General features: G+C 49.0%; 1 protein-coding gene across 1 annotated transcript; it reads right to left on the reverse strand.

Annotated features, from left to right (window-relative positions):
- Positions 1–8477: 8477 nt before the first annotated feature.
- On the reverse strand, positions 8478–19984 carry LOC139229783 (zinc-binding protein A33-like). Its single transcript, XM_070861367.1, has 6 exons — positions 18660–19984; positions 18481–18576; positions 18155–18388; positions 12950–12972; positions 12747–12850; positions 8478–11121 (listed from the first exon to the last, which is right to left on the reverse strand). The coding sequence occupies exons 1-6, from the start codon at positions 19227–19229 to the stop codon at positions 10544–10546; spliced, it is 1605 nt and encodes a 534-aa protein (XP_070717468.1). The 5' UTR covers positions 19230–19984; the 3' UTR covers positions 8478–10543.
- Between the last annotated feature and the right edge of the window lie 4243 nt (positions 19985–24227).

Genomic DNA, 24227 nt, shown 5'->3' on the forward strand with positions numbered 1-24227 from the left:
CAGTGTTACAGACATCACACAGTAAACAGGCACGCATATACAACAACCTTTACTGTTCAAATAAAGTAACTCCCTTCGGGCTTTTTTCAAGGTTACAGGTGACGACCTTTTTGTGTCGGACTGACGACTAACAATGTGACCAACCTGCATCATCGGCAACTCCCCAATGATTAGTGATACTGCACGGTTAGTGGATTAGGATTAGAGGTTCGTGGTTAGGGTTAAGATTGGGGTCACTGGTTAGTGAATTAGGATTAGGGTTGTTGGCAGGGGGTTAGGATGTTAAACATCGGGGTTAGGATTAGGGTTAGAGTTAGTGGTTTAGGATTAGGGTTAGAGATAGTGGTTAGGATTAGGGTTAGAGTTAGTGGTTTAGGATTAGGGTTAGAGATAGTGGTTAGGATTAGGGTTAGAGATAGTGGTTAGGATTAGGGTTAGAGATAGTGTTAGGATTAGGGTTAGAGTTAGTGGTTTAGGATTAGGGTTAGAGATAGTGGTTAGGATTAGGGTTAGAGTTAGTGGTTTAGGATTAGGGTTAGAGATAGTGGTTAGGATTAGGGTTAGAGATAGTGTTAGGATTAGGGTTAGAGTTAGTGGTTTAGGATTAGGGTTAGAGTTAGTGGTTCGGATTAGGGTTAGAGTTAGTGGTTAGGATTAGGTTTAGACATAGTGATTAGGATTAGAGTTAGAGTTAGTGGTTAACATTAGGGTTAGAGATAGTGGTTTGTTTTAGGATTGGGATCACAGGTTAGTGAATTCGGATTAGGGTTTGAGATAGTGGTTTGGATTATGGTTAGAGATAGTGATTAGGATTAGGGTTAGAGTTAGTGGTTAGGATTAGGGTTAGAGTTAGTGGTGAGGATTAGGGTTAGAGTTAGTGGTTAGGATTAGGTTTAGAGATAGTGGTTAGGATTAGGGTTAGAGATCGTGGTTAGGATTAGGGTTAGAGTTAGTGGTTAGAATTAGGGTTAGAGATAGTGGTTCGAATTAGGGTTAGAGATAGTGGTTTGGATTAGGGTTAGAGTTAGTGGTTAGTTTTAAGATTGGGATCACTGGTTAGTGAATTAGGATTAGGGTTGTTGACCACAACACAAATCACTATAAAATTAAAAGAACCACTCACACTTACCTTCGGAGCACTTTCCCTCTCTCTGTCCCGCCGGCGATGCTGGATCGCTCTGGTTTCCCAGGCGGTCAGAGCAGGTGCACTTCCGGGTGGACGGATCGGGCAAAAGTGCAAACTACTGCCGGTGTGACAACCGGAGGTGTTGTACACCCGGTGCAGCTCTTCCCGGCGGTGCTGCTCAGTGCCACCACAAAACCGGACCGGAGGATGGTGACGGGACGCAGGAGACCTGAACACTGCCTTTCACACCGCTCCGGGGCAAAACCCAGAGCACCAAGGAGCGGAACATCCAGCCCATAATATTCTGAGGGGGATTGACAGGGTGAAATCTCTTCACTCACAGGGTGGTGAATCTTTACAATTCTCTACCCCAGAAAGCTGTGCAGGCTCCGTCGTTGAGTATATACAAGACAGAGATGGATAGATTTTTGGATGTTCAGGGAATCCAGGGATATGGGGATAGTGCAGGAAAGTGGCGTTGAGGTGGATCAGCCACGATCTTATTGAATGGTGAGCAGGCTCAAGTGGCCGAATAGTCTACTCCTGCTCCTATTTCTTTTGTTCTTGTGTTCCCCCCATCGCCTCAAATCTAATATTCCTGTGTGGGCCTGCCCCACCCATGGGACTTCACACACAATGGGTGGTCTGGTGGGAACTTACAGATACATTGCCCACCATTTTCTTTCTATTTTAAATGGTGAAAATTCTCAGGCAGCACATGAACATCATAAACTGTCGTTGCTGTGAAGCCCCATCAGTGGCACAAACCATGGAAAATTCTCTCCATTGTCTTCAAATTAAACCTAAAATGTATCTGTACTGATGTTAATCCAGCTCCCTCACACTGTCACTCAGTAACCCCTCCCCCAGCACCCTGTGTTACTGACTGTATCTGTACTGATGTTAATCCAGCTCCCTCACACTGTCACTCAGTAACCCCTCCCCCAGCACTGTGTTACTGACTGTATCTGTACTGATGTTAATCCAGCTCCATCACACTGTCACTCAGTTACCCCTCCCCCAGCACTGTGTTACTGACTGTATCTGTACTGATGTTAATCCAGCTCCCTCACACTGTCACTCAGTAACCCCTCCCCCAGCACTTTGTGTTACTGACTGTATCTGTACTGATGTTAATCCAGCTCCCTCACACTGACACTCAGTAACCCCTCCCCCAGCACTGTGTTACTGACTGTATCTGTACTGATGTTAATCCAGCTCCCTCACACTGACACTCAGTAACCCCTCTCCCAGCACCGCGTGTTACTGACTGCGGTTGAGGAGCGCGCGTCATCTGAAAATCAAAGGCCGGAGGGAGGAAGCGCGCGGGGATAGGGAGGCTGTGATTGGAGGATCGGCGAGTGTCAGCGCCGGGGGCGGGGCAGGGGAGAGAGAGAGCGGGAAAAGGGGAGTCTGTGATTGGCTGAATGAGTGTTATTTACAGACAGTGAAGAGGGAGAGGGCACCTCACTAACACTGGGGGAGGGTTTCTGCTTTGGGTCCAATCAACAATCTGGGCACAAATTGCACTCAAACTGGCGCTCGGTACGGGTCTTTAAACTGTTTTTGCTTTGGACAGGATTTGGGGAAGAGCGGGATATATATGTGTGTCGTTAAGTTCTGTCCAGTATCATGACACAACGGGCAGGATAATTCCAACACAGGTTCCTAAAGGCCGGCACAAGGAATCTCCTGCTTAAAGAGAGAGCTGAGAGTGATATTGGCCTTGGAAGAAGAGCAGTGCAGGTTGACCAGAATGATAATGGGGCAAAAAGGGTTAAATTATGAGGACAGGTCACACAGACTAGACTTGTATTCCCTCGAGTAAAGGAGATTAACGGATGGTCTAATTGAGGTGATTAAGATGATTAAAGAAGTTGATGGGTTAAATAGAGAGAGAAACTACTTGCTCTGGTGTGGAGAGTCCAGAACAAGGGGGAATAACCTTAACATTAGAGCTCGGCCATCCATGGGTGATGTCAGGAAGCACTTCTTCACACAAAGGTTAGTGAGAATCTGGAACTCTCTCAGCAAAATGCTGTTAAGTCTGGAATCAATCGGAAATGGTAAAACTGAGATTGATAGATTTTTGTTAGAAACATAGAAAATAGGTGCAGGATTAGGCCATTCGGCCCTTCGAGCCTGCACCAGCATTCAATAAGACCATGGCTGATCATTCACCTCAGTACCCCTTTCCTGCTTTCTCTCCATACCCCTTGATCCCTTTAGCCCTAAGGGCCATATCTAACTCCCTCTTGAATATATCCAATGAACTGGCATCAACAACTCTCTGCGGCAGGAAATTCCACAGATTAACAACTCTCTGAGTGAAGAAGTTTCTCCTCATCTCAGTCCTAAATGGCCTACGCCTTATCCTAAGACTGTGTCCCCTGGTTCTGGATTTTCCCAACATCGGGAACAATCTACCCGCATCTAACCTATCCAGTCCCGTCAGAATCTTATACATTTCTATGAGATCCCCTCTCATCCTTCTAAACTCCAGTGTATAAAAGCCCAGTTGATCCAGGGTAAGGGTATTGAGGCATTTGGAACCAAACCGGTTGATGGAGTTAAGATACAGATCAGCCACGATCTAATAGAAAGGTGGAACAGGTTCGAGGGGCTGAATGGCCTGCTCCTGTTCCAATGTTCCTCTGTCGTAAACCCAACCCCCACAGTCAGAAGGAAAATTCCAACATGCACTACATTCCCCCTGGCCCACAGAAGATACATTTTAGCCTGTATTTCGATCATAATTATAATAATCTTCAACGCAAAATGTATTTAGGATTTAACTAGGACCAGAGGAAATCATGAAAGGGTTTATGATATTGCCAGATAGACAATCCCCCTCTCTGCCCCATTATTAGTATATTGTTGCCTTGGTCACCTTACAATAACTTGAGTGTTTCAGTGCAGACAGATGCAGGCTCGAGATCCCACGGCTGGGCTGATGTGTGCATTGTCCTTCTCCACAAGGCTTCTGTGCCAAGTCTTCCAGTGGTTCAGGACCTACTATTCACTGGAATTTTATTAATGGACCTGACATCAAAGGTATCCCGGCTGGAGGACCATCGAATGAAAATGTTAACGTGCGGAGAGAATCCATTGTTAATGGTGTGTTGGTCTTCAGATTTGAGGAGGCGATATTTAAACCCCTTGTGTCAGATCCAGTTGTTGATAATGGGGGGAGCAAAATTAGAACACGGGCGGGGGCACAAAACGGGCGGTATCGCATTGGTCACCCGTTATACGCCCGGCCCGATATTCAGTTCCGTTGACGTCAATAGCACTCAATTTTGGGCCTGTGATATAACGGGCACCAAATACAATTCCACCTGTTTTGTGTCCCCCCACCTAAGTCCAATTCCACCCCTACAGTCTATTGAACAAAGGGTCAGAGCTGCAGCCGTCACAGTTCCGTTGCTCCTCTCTGCTTTCTTGGTCTGCACAGACCCGTTGTCTTATTCCGGATGGCAACTCAACCCATTATCACCCGATTCATTTTTATTTCAGAATCTTATGACCGTCTTATCTGTATTGTGCCGAAAGAGTCTTATTTGCTTCTTGAGTCCTGCCGTGTCAGATTGTACAAACCGCTATTTTAGAGCGTCGCAGTGAATTGGACGACCCGTATTGTTCTGTTATGTTGGAAAGTGAATGGTGATCATTTCTACCTTGTACATTGCACAAACCCATCAGGATTTGATATCTCAGGATGCATGGATGGCTTTAACACCCCGCTCACTGTAATTGGTAAGGACGTATTTATAATAAAATGTTTCTGTATATTCTGTTACACTACCTTGTAGTTTCTGCTGTAGTGATGTACTGATTAATAGCACACTGTTCGGCACGTATGACTGAATCGGGGGTAAATAAAACGGGGCAGGATATTCTCTGCCCACAATGTGTTAGCGACGTTATAAACATAAGCGGAAAGATTTTCAACTGAAGTTGGAAAATGAGTGGTAGCCTCTCAGTGAGAAGGCTGTGGATTCAAGTCCCACATCAGGGACTTGAGCCCAAAATCTAGGCTGGCACTCCAGTGCAGTACTGAGGGAGTGCTGCACTGTCGGAGGTGTCGTCTTTCGGGATGAGATTTAAACTGAGGCCCTGTTTACCTTCTCAGGTGGTCATAGAAGATCCCATGGCACGATTTCTGTGACGAGTAGGGGACTTCTCCCCGGTGTCCTGGTCAATATTTACACCTCAAACCAACACCTAAAAAGAGATTATGTGGCCCTTTATCTCTTGCTGTGCACAAATCGACCACCGCGTTTCCTACAATACAACAGTGACTACACTTCAAAAGTAATTCATTGGCTGTAAAGTGATTTGGGACATCCTGAGTTTGTGAAAGGCGCGATAGAAATGCAAGTCTTTCTCTTTTTATCTATTTCTTTCATTATTTCTTTCTTTTTCTCTCCCTTTCTCTCTCTCTAAGAGCAACAATGAACCCAACACCCTTTCCCTGGACCATCCTTGTCTTGTGTTCCCAGTGGGGTCCCGCCAGCTGACCACACAAAGTTCATCCCAACATTCCGGTACTTATCCCAGAACCTCTTTGTGTGGGGCTGGCTCCTGGCTAGGCTTCCCACACTGATACATGGAAATATCAGTCGGTTTGACATCACGAATACGGTTTGGTTTCTAAGCCAAGTTTCGGAGCTGTGAAGACAAATCGCCCCAGCGCCACAAATTCAACCGGATAAATTAAACTGAACTCAATTTTACCGATTTCTACTGGGTGTTATCCTGAAGGAATATTGCTGCATGTTGGTCCAAAATGTGCATCCATCAGTATTGGAAACAATTTTGTTTCCTTTCAACAGAAGAAACACCGATATATGTCCAAGTGGAGATGGGGTGTGACTTGGTGGGGAACTTGGGGGTGGTGGTGTTCCCATGCACCTGCTGCTCTTGTCCTTCTCGGTGGTGGGGGTCAGGGGTCAGGGGTCAGGGGGGTTCTGTTGGAGAAGGCTTGGTGAGTTGCTGCCTGTGGGGGAGGGAGTGGGTGTTTAAGGTGGGGGAGGGAGTGGGTGTTTAAGGTGGGGGAGGGAGTGGGTGTTTAAGGTGGGGGAGGGAGTGAGTGTTTAAGGTGGGGGAGGGAGTGGGTGTTTAAGGTGGGGGAGGGAGTGGGTGTTTAAGGTGGGGGAGGGAGTGGGTGTTTAAGGTGGGGGAGGGAGTGGGTGTTTAAGGTGGGGGAGGGAGTGGGTGTTTAAGGTGGGGGAGGGAGTGGGTGTTTAAGGTGGGGGAGGGAGTGGGTGTTTAAGGTGGGGGAGGGAGTGGGTGTTTAAGGTGGGGGAGGGAGTGGGTGTTTAAGGTGGGGGAGGAAGTGAGTGTTTAAGGTGGGGGAGGGAGTGGGTGTTTTAGGTGGGGGAGGGAGTGGGTGTTTAAGGTGGGGGAGGGAGTGGGTGTTTAAGGTGGGGGAAGGAGTGGGTGTTTAAGGTGGGGGAGGGAGTGGGTGTTTAAGGTGGGGAAGGGAGTGGGTGTTTAAGCTGTTGAATGGGCTGCTGATCAAGCTGACTGCTTTGTCTTCTATTGTGTTCGGATATTTATATATGTGTAAGTTATATTTAAAATTCCTGTTCAAATAAAGTCACTCTTCAAATGCACCCATTGTCATTTGAAAACATATTCTTCCTGTGACCATAAATGCTGTTGCCTCAAATTACAAGGGATAGAACTGGTGGTACTGTTGGTTACAGAGGAAACAATTATTTATTTAACCTAAGTGTATGAAATTTTGCTTTCCATTGTGTGATTGACATTTAGAACTCGCAGCAATTGAAACCTCGTGTTCAGGGAGTTACAATATATTTGGGAATGTTAAAGGACCCCACTTTTGACCTCTCATTGGATATCAGGACACCTTCATTGCATATTACAGTAAATGGAACATTTTCACCTGTAGGTATTTTCTCAAAACATGACCACCAATGTTGAAACAATGTAAAGGTGTGTGTGAACTTCCATGGTTGGAGATTGGGAAGCTGTGCAATACCAGGTCAACATCTTGGCAGAACCACACTGCCGGCTGGTGACCAAATGAGTCCCTTCAGCACCTGGTTATATCTGTGGAGACGACCAAAGACACCAATAGTCAACACGGCACGCTGTCTGTCATCTGCTGGCAGCCTCTCACTTTACCGGGCTGACACACCCCTTAACCCATGCTTTTCTGTTTTTGTCCGTGCACATCGGGTACAATCTACAAGGACAATCTGATCAACAAATGTAACAAGATCAGGTTAGGATAAAAGTGCACAGGGACATAGGAACAGGAAGAGGACAGACAGTCTCTCAAGCCTGTTCCATCATTCACTTTGACCATGGCTGATCTGTATCGTAACTCCATTTATCTGGTTTGGTTCCATATCCCTTCAGACCCTCACCTAACAAAAATCTGTCAAAGTCAGTTATGACATTTTCAAACAACAACCAGACTCAACAGCTTTTTGGGGAAGAGAGTTCCATATTTCCACTACCCTCTGTGTGAAGAGGTGCTTCCTGACATCACCCCTGAACAGCCTGGCTCTAATTTTAATGTTATGCCCCTTGTTCTGGAATCCCCCACCAGAGGAAATAATTTCACTCTTATCGACTGTATCAAATACTTTAATCATCTTAAACATCTCAATGATATCAGCCCTTAATCTTCTATACTCAGCAGAATACAAGCCAAGTCTATGCAACCTGTTCCCATTATTTAACCCTTTTAGCCCAAGTATCATTCTGGTCAATCTGTGCTGCACTCTCTCCAAGGCCAACATATCCTTCCTGAGATGTGGGGCCCAGAACTGAGCGCAGTGCTCCAGATGTGGTCTGACCAGAGCCTTATACAACTGGACCATTACTTCACCTTTTAAGGCAAGTAACAGAAATAAATAAAGTACATTGCCCAAGAATTTACGCTTTGAACGCAATCAGCAATCCGGGCCCAAATTGCGTCTGTTTTGAGAAGTTTTATTTCTCGAGTTCCCGCTCAAACTCATTTGCATATATTGGAACAAACCAGCGCAACAGACGGAAAGTCCAGGCCCCAAAATGGACAAAGGATGTAGAAAACTAAAGCAGCGAGAGGCCTGAGGCAAAGGGGAGAAAATGGCAGAGATGGGAAACAGGAAACATCCGGACAGAAAGGGTGAATTTAAAACACACTTTTAAACTAAAACACAAGTTGGTAAAAGTACAGCGGACCAGAGAAGGGACAGAACAGGTGAAGAGGGAGGGCACAGCCTACCTCCCCCAGCACTGTGGTCTGACCAAAGATTCCCCCAACCCAAACACCAACCTGTCTTCCCCTTCCCTGGGCACCGACAGAACCCGCTCCCCACCCCTCCCCGAATATCTCTGGAGATATCTGGTCCCTGATCGATTTATACAGCTCTCTGACGGGCATTTTCCGTACTTTGCCCGTGGATCCCAAATACCAGTTTTGCTCTATTTATTTCCCCACCCAAGAACAAGGCCCAATTATTGGGAGACAGTAAATGAAAGTGCAGTTAAATGAAAGGTGTTGCACACAGTGATGAGTTGTGTGCCCAGTGTCATTCTGTCCAAAGTGAACTAACAAAGTGAGTGCGCTGGGTTGTTAGTGAACCGTTAACCTTTTTCTCTCCACTTTCCATATTTGCATCTCAGCACTTTGTGAGCAGGAAGGAGTTGCCTATAGGCAGGAAGAACAAGAAATGTACCACAAATAACAGCATTCCTCACCACCTCACACACTTCACCTTTTTTGTATTGATTCACACCTTGAGCACAACATATTCGCAAGTGTACAGAGTCTGAGTGAGTATACAGAGAAAAACATAGAAGTTACAACATGGACACAGGCCATTTGACCAAACCGTCCATGTCAGCATTTACCCTCCACCAAAACCAGTAATTCTATTCACATTTAACCGTCCTGTTCCCATATCGCACTCGGTAACGGTCGGAGGGTCGAGGGATCGAGGGGGAGGAGGGGTGTCGGTAACGATCGGAGGGTCGGGGGATCGAGGGGGAGGAGGGGTGTCGGTAACGATCGGAGGGTCGGGGGATCGAGGGGGAGGTGGGGTATCGGTAACGATCGGAGGGTCGGGGGATCGAGGGGGAGGTGGGGTGTCGGTAACGATCGGAGGGTCGAGGGGGAGGAGGGGGAGGAGGGGTGTCGGTTACGATCGGAGGGTCGAGGGGGAGGAGGGGGAGGAGGGGTGTCGGTAACGATCGGAGGGTCGGGGGATCGAGGGGGAGGTGGGGTGTCGGTAACGATCGGAGGGATGGAGGATCGAGGGGGAGGTGAGGTATCGGTAACGATCGGAGGGTCGAGGGATCGAGGGGGAGGAGGGGTATTGGTAACGATCGGAGGGTCGGGGGATCGAGGGGGAGGAGGGGTGTCGGTAACGATTGGAGGGTCGGGGGATCGAGGGGGAGGAGGGGTGTCGGTAACGATCGGAGGGTCGAGGGGAGGAGGGGGAGGAGGGGTGTCGGTAATGATCGGAGGGTCGGGGGATCGAGGGGGAGGAGGGGTGTCGGTAATGATCGGAGGGTTGGAGGATCGAGGGGGAGGAGGGGTGTCGGTAATGATCGGAGGGCAAGTGGATCGCATGGGCAGTGTCGGTAACGATTTGGGCCAGAGGAGCAAATCGTGGGTCAGAGCAGCGGTGGGACGATTGGATGGCTGGAGAAGTGAGGGGCGGGGGGGGCGATCGGGGGGAGAGGTCTGGAATGACCGGGGAGCAGAGGAGAAGCAGGGGTCTGGAGCAGCAGATCGGGGGCAGGAGGAGCGGATTGGTGGCAGGAGGGAGTGTGGGGGAGTAGGATTTGGAATATCCGGGAGGAGCAGGAGTGGGAGATGGGGGCGGGGTTGGGGGGGTGGGTGGAGGAGGCAGACGACATCGGAGGACGGGAGGAACATGGGGAGGGGGATCGGAGGCCTCGGGGCTTGTCCGATCGTGGGGAGGGGGTGAGGCAGGGACACTGGATCCAGGAGGTAAGTGTAAAGGTGCTTACCTCCTGGATCCAGCAGTACTCACCTTCCATTAGCTGGCGGCTTTCACCAGGCCTGAAAAACCCAACCAGCTGCAGTTACATTTAAAATGGAGGTTAAATCTGAGGCACGCCAGCCTCATTATAATATTTAAATGTAGACCCGCCTCCTGGGAGCGGATTGGCTGCCCGGCCCGGCCCCGCCTCCGTTAATACCGGAAGTGGGCGGGTTGGAGGCGGGTTCTGGTCAGGATTCAGATTTTAACACTTTAACTTCCCACCCGACCACAACCCACCCGTTTTTGGGTTAAAATTCCCCCCATTGTCACTCGGTTGTACCCGGCCTGACCTCAGGTGACATTGGGACCATCCGCACCACCTGTGACTGAGACCGACGACCATCAGTTTGCAGCTGGCAGGAGGCAGGGAGGTGGTGTGAAATTATGGGATGGACAGGTTAGTGACCTTTGACCCACAGATTGTTAGCGGGGCGGAGTTTTTCCCGCCGTCACTCTGTCCCGGACAGAAGATGGGAAAGAGTGTCTCAGTGAAAGTGTGGGTGAAGGTGTGGAGATGGGACATGTTGTCTGCATTGTAAAATGTCACCTGTCCCCCCTCATAGTCCAGGAACACCCCGATCTTCCGGGGATCCCCACTCGGGGTGAGGAGGGTATCAGAGGGGGAGGTGAGGGCAACATAGACACTTCCGGTCACCAGCCACACAGTCCAGTATCCGGCCTCAGGTCTCAGGCTGATTCTCCCTTTCCTGTTGACAGACTCTCGAGCCACTCCCACACCCCACTGTGTCTTGTTCCCCACCTCCACCTCCCAGTAGTGTCTCCCTGATGTGAATCCCTCCGATCCCAAGACATAGAGACCGGGATCAAATCTCTCCGGGGTGTCAGGGAGCTCCTGCCGTTTGTCTCCGTGTCTCACACTGGTCCGGTCCTCAGACACGATGAGCCGGGGATGGGCTGTGTTCGGATCCAGAGTCAGAGAGGCTGGAGCTGGGGGAAAGTTACAATAACACAGTGAGCGGTTTAGTTTGTTGCTGTGATTTATTCAAACACTTTCCCTTTTTAAAGTGGCCATTCGGGGGATTCCCGGGAACTGCGGTGTGTTTAAAGGGCTCCAGGTTCTGTTATTGGAATCTGCTCTGACCCGGGGGTTTACACTCCTGGGGTCACTCTGACCTCTGCTGACCACTGCGATCGACCAGGAACTCTGCGGCCCCCGGTCCCCTGCTGTTCTCAGCGGCTGCAGAGTGACCCAGGGACCTTCAGAAACACACAGGGGATCGGCACCAGAGGCTACGGCGGGGCTTCCGAACGGAAGAGGGGGAAAGGTACAGGCACCGGAAGGAAAGAGAGAAGGGAAGGGGAAAAGGGAAAAGAAGCAAAAGTGGGGGAACTGCTGCAGAGGGGAAGAGAGAACCCAGAGGAGGAGCGAAATTATATTAAAAAAACCAGCATCATTATATCCATAAATCACAATAGTCTCCAACACACAATCCGGCAAAACTAAACTGATGGACATAAAAGGACAGGTGGAAGCGGCATTTCTACAGGAGACCCTCCTCATCGCCCTCAGAACACACCAGGTTTATGAGTGAGTGGGTGGGACAAATGCTGGCCGCCTTCTCCTCAGCCAAGAGCAGAGGACAGTCACACTAATCACCAGCAACCTCCCCATTACTCTGGAGATACACATTCCTGGAGAAGGAGGCCGCTCCATCCTAATGAAATTTGATGAACAGGAGAACCCAAAGTGATGCTTCAGTTCAGTGTCCCGAATGAGGAGTCCCCACATCAGCATTCCTCACACTCGCCCCACCTATGGACAGCACAGGAACCAGGAGTGGAGACCCAAACTATGCTCTTCGCTCCAAACAGGACAAGCTCCCAGCGGATACAGGACCCGAGGACCAGCAGCCGGAGCAATCCGAGATCAGTGTGGTGTCCTGGGCCCAGAGGATGTATGGTGGGCCCACACCTCAAAGAGAAGGAATTCACCTTCTACTTGAACCCACACAAGACACACTCCAGGATCGGCTACTCCTCCCTGAAGCATCCCGTCTATCCTGCCTAACCTGTTGTGATAGGAGGTAAACAGGACTTGCACCAATTATCCTCCATTCAGTCCTCGGAGCCTCAAACCTTCCCTCCTACATGACTCAGAGTTCCTGCCTACCTCTGGGCGAAGCTCATCTCCTCACATATACCCGAAGGTGGAAAATGCAGGACTGAACTATTGCACACGGTCACTCTGTGCCCTAATCTCAGACGGTGAGGTCTAACCTGGAAAATCCACACCAACTGACACCCACCCTACCAAGATTAACATCCCATAATCCCGGAGCTTTCTCCCCTCCGACTGAACCTCCCACACCCTGTACTGGAGACACAGAACCAGATACTCTGAAATTCATCACAATCATGTCAATACATAAGAAAAGTAAGGTTATCCCCACATGGTCACCATACACACTCCTTAATGCTGCCTATAAAATATTGGCCAAGGTCCTGACCTCCAGACTAGACACGGACATCAGTGATCATTTAATCTGGGGTCTGGGAGCCGGTTTAGGCTCCTCTCATCTGGGTTTATAAATCAGGGAAAGGAATATAAGAGTTTTACCGGGGTTAATCTATCATTTCTCTCCACGCTGTGTACTGTAAAGGGCCGTTGAACTTTCCAATCGACAGCTTGTCATCTGCTAATGATAGTTTATAATAATCCTCACCAGTCCTGTAAATATTAAACAGTTGATGTTATAAATTGACCATAAACACTTTGCTGAGTTATTTTACTAAATTGTGCAGAGTTTCAGTAAACAGTTTGTCCTACCTCCTCTTCTGACACGTTTCCTCCTGAAATCAATAAAACACAAATCTGAGTTAATGGAGAATCACCGTCTATATCCGGACAGCAGAAATTACACCCACATTGTTACAAGATGCTGATAATTCCCAATTCTCACTGCCGGGATCACACAGATAGAAAGAGGATATATTTGAAAACTGGACAGCAGAAATTTCACCAAAAATTATTGAAATCATCTGGTAGAAAGAGGATGCAGTTGGTAAAAGTGATTTGTGTTGTCAGGTTGTGAAGGTCGGGAGGTGTGTCGCTGAGTCGGGAGTCCGTGAGTTCGGCGAGAGGCCTATAAAGGCCGCGAGGTCGGGAGGTGCGTCGCTGAGTCGGGAGTCCGTGAGTTCGGCGAGAGGCCTATAAAGGCCGGGAGGTCGGGAGGTGCGTCACTGAGTCGGGAGTCCGTGAGTTCGGCGAGAGGCCTATAAAGGCCGGGAGGTCGGGAGGTGTGTCGCTGAGTCGGGAGTCCGTGAGTTCGGCGAGAGGCCTATAAAGGCCGGGAGGTCGGGAGGTGCGTCACTGAGTCGGGAGACCGTGAGTTCGGCGAGAGGCCTATAAAGGCCGGGAGGTCGGGAGGTGTGTCGCTGAGTCGGGAGTCCGTGAGTTCGGCGAGAGGCCTATAAAGGCCGGGAGGTCGGGAGGTGCGTCACTGAGTCGGGAGTCCGTGAGTTCGGCGAGAGGCCTATAAAGGCGGAGCTTGTGCAGCTACAGGGAGAAGGCAACAAAGAAGTAGAAAGAAATAGAAAGGTGACGTCACAGCCACGGGGGTAAGTGATTGGCTGGTGATTGGTAAGTAGTTTTTCTTTTTCATCTTCTATATCAGTGAGTAACTTTTCGCACTGTTGTTGCCAATTTAAGTGTATCTAAGGGTTAAGTCATGGCAGGAGAGCTCGGACACGTGTTATGCTCCTCCTGTACTACGTGTGCAGGAAGTGTATCCACCTCCAGCTCCTGACGAACCGCATTGCGGAACTGGAGCTGCGGGTGAATTCACTCTGGAGCATGCATGATGCTGAGAATGACGTGAATAGCACGTTTAGTGAGTTGGTCTTACCGCAGGTAAAGGGTACACCAACTGGAATGGAAGACCAACAGGAAGAGCAGTGCAAGGGAGGTAGTGCAGGGGTCCCCTGCGGTCATCCCCCTGCAAAACAGATACACCGCTTTGAGTACTGTTGTTGAGGGGGATGACTCATCAGGGGGGAGCAGCAGCAGCCAAGTTCATGGCACCGTGGCTGGCTCTGCTGCACAGGAGGGCAGGAAAAAGAGTGGGAGAGCTATAGTGATAGGGGATTCAATTGTAAGGGGAATAGATAGGCGTTTCTGCAGCCGCAACCAAGACTCCAGGATAGTCTGTTGCCTCCCTGGTGCAAGGGTCAAGGATGTCTCAGAGCGGGTGCAGGACATTCTGAAAAGGGAGGGTGAACAGCCAGTTGTCGTGGTGCATATAGGTACCAATGACATTGGTAAAAAATGGGATGAGGTCCTACGAGGTGAATTTAGGGAGCTAGGAGCTAAATTAAAAAGTAGGACCTCAAAAGTAGTCATCTCAGGATTGCTACCAGTGCCACGTGCTAATCAAAGTAGGAATCGCAGGATAGCTCAGATGAATACGTGGCTTGAGGAGTGGTGCAGAAGTGGGGGATTCAAATTCCTGGGACATTGGAACCGGTTCTGGGGGAGGTGGGACCAGTACAAACCGGATGGTCTGTACCTGGGCAGGACCGGAACTAATATCCTAGGGGGAGTGTTTGCTAGTGCTGTTCGGGAGGAGTTCAACTAATATGGCAGGGGGATGGGAACCTATGCAGGGAGACAGAGGGAAATAACAAGGAGGCAGAAGCAAAATATAGAAAGGAGAATAGTAAAAGTGGAGGGCAGAGAAACCCAAGGCAAAAAACAAAAAGGGCCACATTACAGCAAAATTCTAAAGGGGCAAAGTTTGTTAAAAAAACAAGCCTGAACACTCTGTGCCTCAATGCGAGGAGTATTCGGAATAAGGTGGATGAATTAACTGCGCAGATAGCAATTAATGGATACGATGTGATTGCCATCACGGAGACATGGCTCCAGGGGGACCAAGGCTGGGAACTCAACATCCAAGGGTATTCAGCATTTAGGAAGGATAGACAGAAAGAATTGCTGGTTAAAGATGAAATCAATGCAATTGTAAGGAAGGACATTAGCCTGGATGATGTGGAATCGGTATGGGTGGAGCTGCGGAATTCCAAAGGGCAGAAAACGCTCGTGGGTGTTGTGTATAGACCACCAAATGGTAGTAGTGAGGTTGGGGACAGCATAAAACAAGAAATAAGGGATGTGTGCAATAAAGGTACAGCAGTTATCATGGGCAACTTTAATCTACATATTGATTGGGCTAACCAAACTGGTAGCAATGCAGTGGAGGAGGATTTCCTGGAGTGTATTAGGGATGGTTTTCTAGACCAATCTGTCGAGGAACCAACCAGGGAGCTGTCCATCCTAGACTGGGTATTGTGTAATGAGAAGGGACTAATGAGCAATCTTGTTGTGCGAGGCCCCTTGGGGAAGAGTGACCATAATATGGTAGAATTCCTTATTAAGATGGAGAGTGACAAAGTTAATTCGGAAACTAGGGTCCTGAACTTAAGGAAGGTAACTTCGACGGTATGAGGCGTGAATTGGCGAGAATAGACTGGTAAATGGTACTCAAAGGGTTGACGGTGGATAAGCAATGGCAAACATTTAAAGATCATATGGATGAACTTCAGCAAATGTACATCCCTGCCTGGAGTAAAAATAAAACGGGGAAGGTGGCTCAACCATGGCTAACAAAGGAAATTAAGGATTGTGCTAAAGCCAAGGAAGAGGCATATAAATTGGGTAGAAAAAGCAACAAAGCTGAGGACTGGGAGAAATTTAGAATTCAACAAAGGAGGAATAAGGGTTTAATTAAGAGGGGGAAAATAGAGTACGAGAGGAAGCTTACAGGGAATATAAAAACTGACTGCAAAAGCTTCTATAAATATGTGAAAAGAAAAAGATTAGTAAAGACAAATGTAGGTTCCTTGCAGTCGGATTCGGGTGAAATTATAATGGGGAACAAAGAAATGGCAGACCAATTGAACCCATACTTCGGTTCTGTCTTCACAAAGGAAGATACAAATAACCTTCCGAAGGTACTAGGGGACAGTGGGTCTAGTGAGAAGGAGGAACTGAAGGATATCCTTATTAGGCGGGAAATTGTGTTTGGAAAATTAATGGGATTGAAGGCCGACAAATCCCCGGGGCCTGATAGTCTGCATCCCAGAGTGCTCAAGGAAGTGGCCCAAGAAATAGTGGATGCATTGGTGATCATTTTCCAACAGTCTATCGACTCTGGATCAGTTCCCATGGACTGGAGGGTAGTTAATGTAACACCACTTTTTAAAAAAGGAGGGAGAGAGAAAACGGGTAATTATAGACTGGTTAGCTTTACATCAGCAGTGGGGAAAATGTTGGAATCGATCATGAAGGACGAAATAGCAGCGTATTTGGAAAGCGGTGACAGGATCGGACCAAGTCAGCATGGATTTATGAAGGGGAAATCATGCTTGACGAATCTTCTGCAATTTTTTTAATATGTAACTAGCAGAGTGGACAAGGGAGAACCAGTGGGTGTGGTGTATTTGGACTTTCAGAAGGCTTTTGACACGGTCCTGCACAAGAGATTGTTGTGCAAAATAAAAGTACATGCAATTAGGGATAATATACTGACGTGGATAGGGAACTGGGGGGTTGGCAGACAGGAAGTAAAGTGTCGGGATAAACGGGTCCTTTTGAGAATGGCAGGCAGTGACTAGTGGAGTGCCGCAGGGCTCAGTGCTGGGAACCCAGCACTTTACAATATACATTAACGATTTGGATGCAGGAATAGAGTGTAATATCTCCAAGTTTGCAGATGACACTAAGCTGGGTGGTGGTGTGAGCTGTGAGGAGGACGCTAAGAGGCTGCAGGGTGACTTGGACAGGTTTGGTGAGTGGGCAAATGCATGGCAGATGCAGTATAATGTGGATAAATGTGAGGTTATCCATTTTGGGGGCAAAAACACGAAGGCAGAATATTATCTGAATGGCGGCAGATTAGGAAAAGGGGAGGTGCAACGAGACCTGGGTGTCATGGTTCATCAGTCACTGAAAGTGGGCACGCAGGTACAGCAGGTGGTAAAGAAGGCAAATGTTATGTTGGCCTTCATAGCTAGGGGATTTGAATATAGAAGCAGGGAGGTCTTACTGCAGTTGTACAGGGCCTTAATGAGGCCTCACCTGGAATATTGTGTTCAGTTTTGGTCTCCTAGTCTGAGGAAGGTCGTTCTTGCTATTGAAGGAGTGCAGCGAAGGTTCACCAGACTGATTCCAGGGATGGCTGCGCTGTCATATGAGGAGAGACTGGATCAACTGGGCCTTTATTCACTGGAGTTTCGAAGGATGAGAGGGGATCTCATAGAAACATATAAGATTCTGACGGGACTGGACAGGTTAGATGCGGGAAGAATGTTTCCGATGTTGGGGAAGTCCAGAACCAGGGGACATAGTCTTAGGATAAGGGGGAGGCCATTTAGGACTGAGATGAGGAGAAACATCTTCACTCAGAGTTGCTAACCTGTGGAATTCCCTGCCGCAGAGAGTTGTTGATGCCAGTTCACTGGATATATTCAAGAGGGAGTTAGATATGGCTCTTACGGTTAAGGGGATCAAGGGGTATGGAGAGAAAGCATAAGGGGTACTGAGGGAATGATCAGCCATGATCTTATTGAATGGCGGTGCAGGCTCGAAGGGCCGAATGGCCTACTCCTGCACCTATTTTTCAATGTTTCTAACTGAACACCAGTCTCACTCAGAGACACAGTGACTCTCACACCCATCGTATCAGACACACCCACACACTCACGCAATGTAACTGGACCAGGAATGTAATGTGAACTCCAGGAGAATATTAACCTCTTGGAGAATACAGAAATAATTACAGGCCAAGTATAAGATCAGGGCAACTCGTTCCCAGATCCTGCAGACAGTGTGGGGGCTTAGTTCAGTCACAATAGCAGATCCACCCCGGAATAGATAAAACAATCGGTTTAAATCAGTTTAGAATTTTTTAGCAAATGCTGCATTTATTCCAACATTGTCGGTTATTTTGCAACTAACCCACAATATAATCCTCACCTTCAGAAATGTCAGCCCGTCTTGTTGCTCCATCTGTTTCTGCAACTTTGAAAGCTGCTCCTCAATAGAATTTAAATTTTCTTGAATTTCTCGAAGGTTTTTCTCCATTGTATCTACAATCCTCTCCTCTTCTCCCCTGAGATCTCTGATTAAACGCTGCTCTCTCTCAGTGAGAATCTGGTGCATTTTAGTGAACTCGGATGTGATGTGGGTCTGCAGACTGCTCGACTGTTCCTACCAAATGAAAGATGAAAAATAATCATGTACCGCGATAGAGGGAACAAAACTAACCGAGATCCCAGAAAATCAGCACAGGGAGACCTTACCCTAACTTCGGAAATCTGCCGTTTCTGTTTCCGTTCCGTTTCTAGAACCACCGATTTCTTCTCTGTCAGAGATTCTAAAGAGGATTTCAGCTGATCCTGGGATCGGGAGAAAATCACAGAATGAAAGGGCTGGACCAGGAAAATGTGATAAAATAATCAGGTGATAAAATCCATTTTACCTTGTAGATTTCAACAGCTTCTTTAATCGGCATGAAGTTGTGAGATCTGTGTTCCCGCGAAACTATACAAGTGTAACAGATCAGTTTCTTGTCAGTTTCACAAAACAGCTTCAGTTCTTCCTGATGTTCCTCACAGTGAGGTTTATTTTCCTTCTCTCTCGGATTCAGGGTTAATTTTCGAGCTTTCTCCGACAGACTAGCTAAGGCCCGATTAACCTTGAGATTTATTTCTGGAAACTCCTCTCTACATTCCGGGCAGGAGTTTGTCTCCTTCTTTTCCCAACACCGTGTGATACAGGAGCGGCAGAAGTTGTGTCCACAGTCCAGTGAAATCGGATCGTTGAAGAATTCAAGACAAATGGGACAAGTTACCTCCTCAGTCCAACTCTCGGGCTGCTGCTTGGAAACCATGTTCACACTCAGCACTTCCTGATTCAACCCACTTTCAGTCTCAATGTTGCTGAGCTCCAGCTGGATCCTGTCACTGGGTGGCGCTGCTGGACAATATTTCTCAACCAAGGATTTTTGTTGGTTTGCTGAAAAAGATTTTGTTGCGGGAAAACCACACATTTGCTTTCTGTGCAGTGAAGGGCCGTATTAAACAAACCGATTTACTCTGTGCATCAGTTTAATGTTGTATGGAGCCAGGAAACAAGCTCTAAAGGTGTAGAAATAATTGCTCTAATCTCAAATGTTTTGCAGGTGATGTGAATATGTCAGAAACTGATAATTATCCTGGATTTGTTAAACTATTTAATTGCACCATCCTCCATACATTGATGTGCTTTTTATTACAGTTTATTGATTTAATGTGAGGTTTTGGGGGATGTGCCGTTATGTTGCTCCACATGTTGGCCCAGATTTGAAGTTTGGAGCCACCTCTGGTCATATTTCAGGCCCGGGCAATCTGAAAGTGAGAGGTGGGCGGACTGGGCGGAGTCTTGCTGAATTCCCGGGGAGGAGGGTACATCGGGTGGGGGGAAGAAGGCAGCCTCCTAACTGCTGGAAACACATTCTTGTGCTCAATTCTCACTGCAGCTGGTGGTGTCCGGGCACGGCCGTGCTACAGGAGCGCTTGTACAGACCTGGAACTATCGAATCCCTAAAGCCCCTCTCTTTATCCGTGCAGATGTTGATCTGAGCAGCCACCGTTATCCGTGCAGATGTTGGTGTGTGCTTCCTACAGCTGGTGACTGCCCCCATTAAACCCCGAATGACTGTATCCCCCTCTCTCCAATTGTGCAGGTCCCGGTGTGTGTCCCTTACAACCGGATCCACCACAATTATCTGCCAAGTGCATTGTGGAACAACCCACTCTGCAGGGACCGAGCGAGACCCAGTGTGAGCGGATGTTTGGGGCGGTTTTCTCCTTCGTTCTTAGCCGCAGGGCCATGGGTCTGTTCAGCTCAGGGGAGTCTCTGAATCTGATTTGAAATGTACAACAGTCCCAGAACAAACTCTCTCCCCCTCCCCACACCAGCTTCCCCCCCACCCCTCCCCCAACACCGGCTCATTCACCCGCTCCCCAACACAAGATCTCCCCCCCGGCCTCCCCACTCCCCCAACTCCTGCTCCCCACTCCCCCAACTCCAGCTCACCCCCCGTCAACTCCAGCTCCCCTCCCAACTAACACAGGCCAATATATCCTTGCTGAGGTACGGTGCACAACTATTTTAAAAGCAACTTTCAATCAAGTGCCCTCCTTTTTTTTTTGAGGGCACCAAAAATCATAAATTAACAATTAAAGATTAAAGGGAACCTTTGTCGAATCAAATCAAATTAAAATTCTGTTCCCTGTTGAAATGCTGCACTCCAGTCCCTCCGGCGCCCACCTCTTGCAGAAGGCCGTGAGCGTACCGGTGGACACCGCGTGCTCCATCTCCAGGGACACCCTGGCTCGAATGTAACCACGGAAGAGAGGCCGGCAGTCGGGCTGAGCGACCCCCTCGACTGCCAGCTGCCTGGACCGGTTAATGACCACCTTGGCCAGGCCCAGGAGGTACGGTGCACAAGACTGAACGCAGCACTCCAGGTGGGGTCTGATCAAGGCTCTGTACTGAAGCACAACTTCTAACCTTTGTATTCCAGCACCCTGAGATAAAGGACTACATTCCACTGATCTTTGTGATTGCTTTTTGTTGCTGTCTACTCGCTTTAAATGATGTGTACTTGGCCTCCCCAATCTCTTGCTCCTCTACAGTCCCGAGTTTCTCACCATTTAGAGACCCCTCGATTTAACTTTCTTGGGCCCAAAGTGGATAACCTCACACTTACCCACATTGAATTCCAGTTGCCGTTGTTTTCCACAGCTCAGTGGGAAGGACCATTGAGAAAGCAACCACTGACACCAGGCTGCACACTGACCCTCACCCCGAACATTCAACAATATTTTTAACACAACAATAACAGTGAACATTTAACAAAAAACTATTTTTAACAAGATCTACCAATATACAGCCCATGGACAGGGTGCCCCCTCCCGAGTAACGGGACCAATACGTCGTGCAGCAGGGGACCTCAGGGCCTGCTGCTGTGGTGTGGAGGGAGGGGGGGGTCGGGAGGGGGGGGGGTGATGTTGGCAGAAGCTCCTCAGTGGCTGGAGAAGATGTTTCGGGAGAAACGTCAGAAGGAAGTTCTTCGTCCTGACTCGCATCTGTGCTGGTGGTTGTTGGGACGGCACCTTGGGGTGCAGTGCCATCTCCCGACACCATCACATACCACAAGGCATGGACGGTGTCAGTCGTTCGGCCCATTGCCACCACTATCCGCTCCATGCTCTCCGTTATTCGTGCAGACATTGTGGCAATGTTTCCGGTCAACCCACCAATCGCCTGGAGGAGCTCTCGACCGATGTTGATGCTCGCCCTTGACAGTGCGACCATGTCCCCGTTAGGATCTGCCCGTCGCAGCGCGTGCCTACCTCGCCGACTCAACCTCCGTGGGGTCAGCGTGGGCACTGTACACCTTGGAGTGGCCTGCTGCAAGCCGCTTGGCCCCACTACTTCATCCGTCGATGAAGACATGGCCGCAGCTACAACAGATGACAATTGGTCATCTTCCTCCTCCTCCTCAGTAGTCTCCTTTGCACTCGCGGTGATGGCCCGCAGTGATGACCCACGGTCATGACCCGTGGTGATGACCCATGGTGATGACCCGTGGTGATGACCCGCGGTGATTACCCGTGGTGATGACCCGTGGTGATGACCCGTGGTGATGACCCGCGGTGATTACCCGTGGTGATGACCCGCGGTGATGACCCGTGGTGATGACCCGTGGTGATGACCCGCGGTGTTTTCCCGTGGTGATGACCCGTGGTGATGACCCGTGGTGATGACCCACGGTGTTTTCCCGTGGTGATGACCCGTGGTGATGACCCGTGGTGATGATCTGTGGTGATGACCCGCGGTGATGACCCGCGGTGATGACCCGCGGTGATGACCCGTGGTGATGATCTGTGGTGATGACCCGTGGTGATGACCCGTGGTGATGACCCGTGGTGATGACCCGTGGTGATGATCTGTGGTGATGACCCGCGGTGATGACCCGCGGTGATGACCCGCGGTGATGACCCGCGGTGATGACCCGTGGTGATGACCCGCGGTCATGACCCGCGGTGATGACCCGCGGTGATGACCCGCGGTGATGACCCGTGGTGATGCACAGGCGTTCATGGAGGGGCCTCCCTTTGTGCCCCGGGAGTCTGGGGACCGACAAAACATAATTGAGGTTATTCGAACAGAAGGGTAGACATGAGAATGCTTGCTCTGTGCTGACATATGTAGGTGGAGCAACACTACTGCAATAAATGTGAACGAGAGACGTTACATATGATTACATCATAGGGTTGTACATCTATGGAATTCTCTGCCCCTGTGGAGGCTGGATCATTGAATATAGTTAAGGTGGAGATAGACACATTTTTCAGCGATAAGGGAGTAAAGGGTTATGGGGAGCGGGCAGGGAAATGGAGCTGAGTCCATGATCAGATCAGCCATGATCTTATTGAATGGTGGAGCAGGCTCGAGGGGCCAAATGGCCGACTCCTGCTCCTATTTCTTCTGTTCTTATGTTGTGAACCTGAGAGTAGTGCAGAAGCTGCATGCAGAACATGCCATCATTCATATATTATAATGAAATGCCGTTACATGACTTTGAATTACCACTGGTTTACCGCTGCTTCACACATTACTCACGTGGTACAACAGGATCTGCACCACCACGGGTGGCAGAGCGACTGTGGCTGCCCACTCGTGCTGCAGCACGTTCCTCCAAGTCCGTCAGGGTGTTTATTTCTGCAGGGCCTCCTCCGGTGTGCCTCTGCTCCAATCGATTTTTTTAAATCTTCCTCTGCAAATGTGACAAGAGCATGGCATAAACTAATTGACTTGGTCCTATTACAGAAAGACAAAAGATTCTAACATTATATGCTAATACGGTTTGTATTTACAATGGATACATGGTTATAACATCTACGTTTAGAGAAAATATTTAATAACATCGTGTTTAGTAACTAATGCTTGACACCAAACACCTCACGTACCATCTCCAGGAAGGGCCCATCCACGGGCCGTGCCATTCGGCACCTGAGGGGAGGTAGGTGGTTTATTTCACTCGCTGGAGGTCCCCCGGGGGGTGGGGGGAAATCAGGACCGCTGGTGAGCTCGGCAATGACAGGAGTGTAATGGGAGGGGGCACCGTGTCCATGGGCTGTGCTCGGAGACCTCCGTGTGACCGGAGCTAATGTCCCAAAGTGTCCCAGGGCAGACAGTGAGCCAGGGCAGCTCTCCCCCAGTCCAGGCTGGGTCACTGTGTAAGTGACAGCAGCCGGAGAGACTGACACAGTCTGGGTAAAGGTGACCAGACCCCTCAGTGCTCAGTCGTGGCCCATCCACCAACGTAACTCAAAAGGAGACGGTGCCAAAATTAGACTGAAAGGGCGCACGTTCTGACCCCAGTCCAAATCTTAGCAGGGAATCTACACAAGAAAACCCAGCTTCATTACAATCCGGCAGATTTACATATTCAGTGGATCATTACAATTTAAAATCTATTTAATACTTACTCTTGTGGATACAACCGGGCTGTTCCACCTCTTGTGGCACTGGTGCAATTCCCACCTATCGTGGGACACCGAGGACACCACATCGACCATCTTGCCCCATATCTTCTCATACGTCCGGGGTGGAGGTGTCCCACACCCACCCCGGGTTAATTGGCCCCACCACGTCTCCACTTCATTCACCAAAGCATCGTTTGCCTCATCAGAGAAGGGTTTAGCCCTCCTTCTCCCTGCAACTTCCTGCACTCTCTCCCCAGTCTTCGTGCCACATCTCCATCTCAATTTTTGCTATTTTTCTCACGATAACTCTCTTTAACTTTACACGTCACAAATCCTTCAACCTCCTTCCTTCACACAAGCTCCTCTCCACCACAGACACTCTCTCTCCCTCCCTTTGTCTTCTGAGCATGTGCAGATGACCCCTGACCCCCCGAATCCTCTTTGCAAAACAAATCGCTTGCTCAGAACAGCTGTTGCTATGGACACCAGCCTTACACGACTGAATACAT

The sequence above is a fragment of the Pristiophorus japonicus genome, chromosome 19, assembly GCF_044704955.1.
Source record: "Pristiophorus japonicus isolate sPriJap1 chromosome 19, sPriJap1.hap1, whole genome shotgun sequence".
NCBI lineage: Eukaryota > Metazoa > Chordata > Chondrichthyes > Pristiophoridae > Pristiophorus > Pristiophorus japonicus.

Coding starts and splice junctions, on each gene's coding strand:
- LOC139229783 (XM_070861367.1), bottom strand. CDS start 19,229: ATGTGTGGTTTTCCCGCAACAAAATCTTTTTCAGCAAACCAACAAAAA. Junction 18,389..18,480: donor GGCAGATTTCCGAAGTTAGG/GTAAGGTCTCCC, acceptor TTCATTTGGTAG/GAACAGTCGAGCAGTCTGCA. Junction 12,851..12,949: donor GAAACGTGTCAGAAGAGGAG/GTAGGACAAACT, acceptor TAATATTTACAG/GACTGGTGAGGATTATTATA.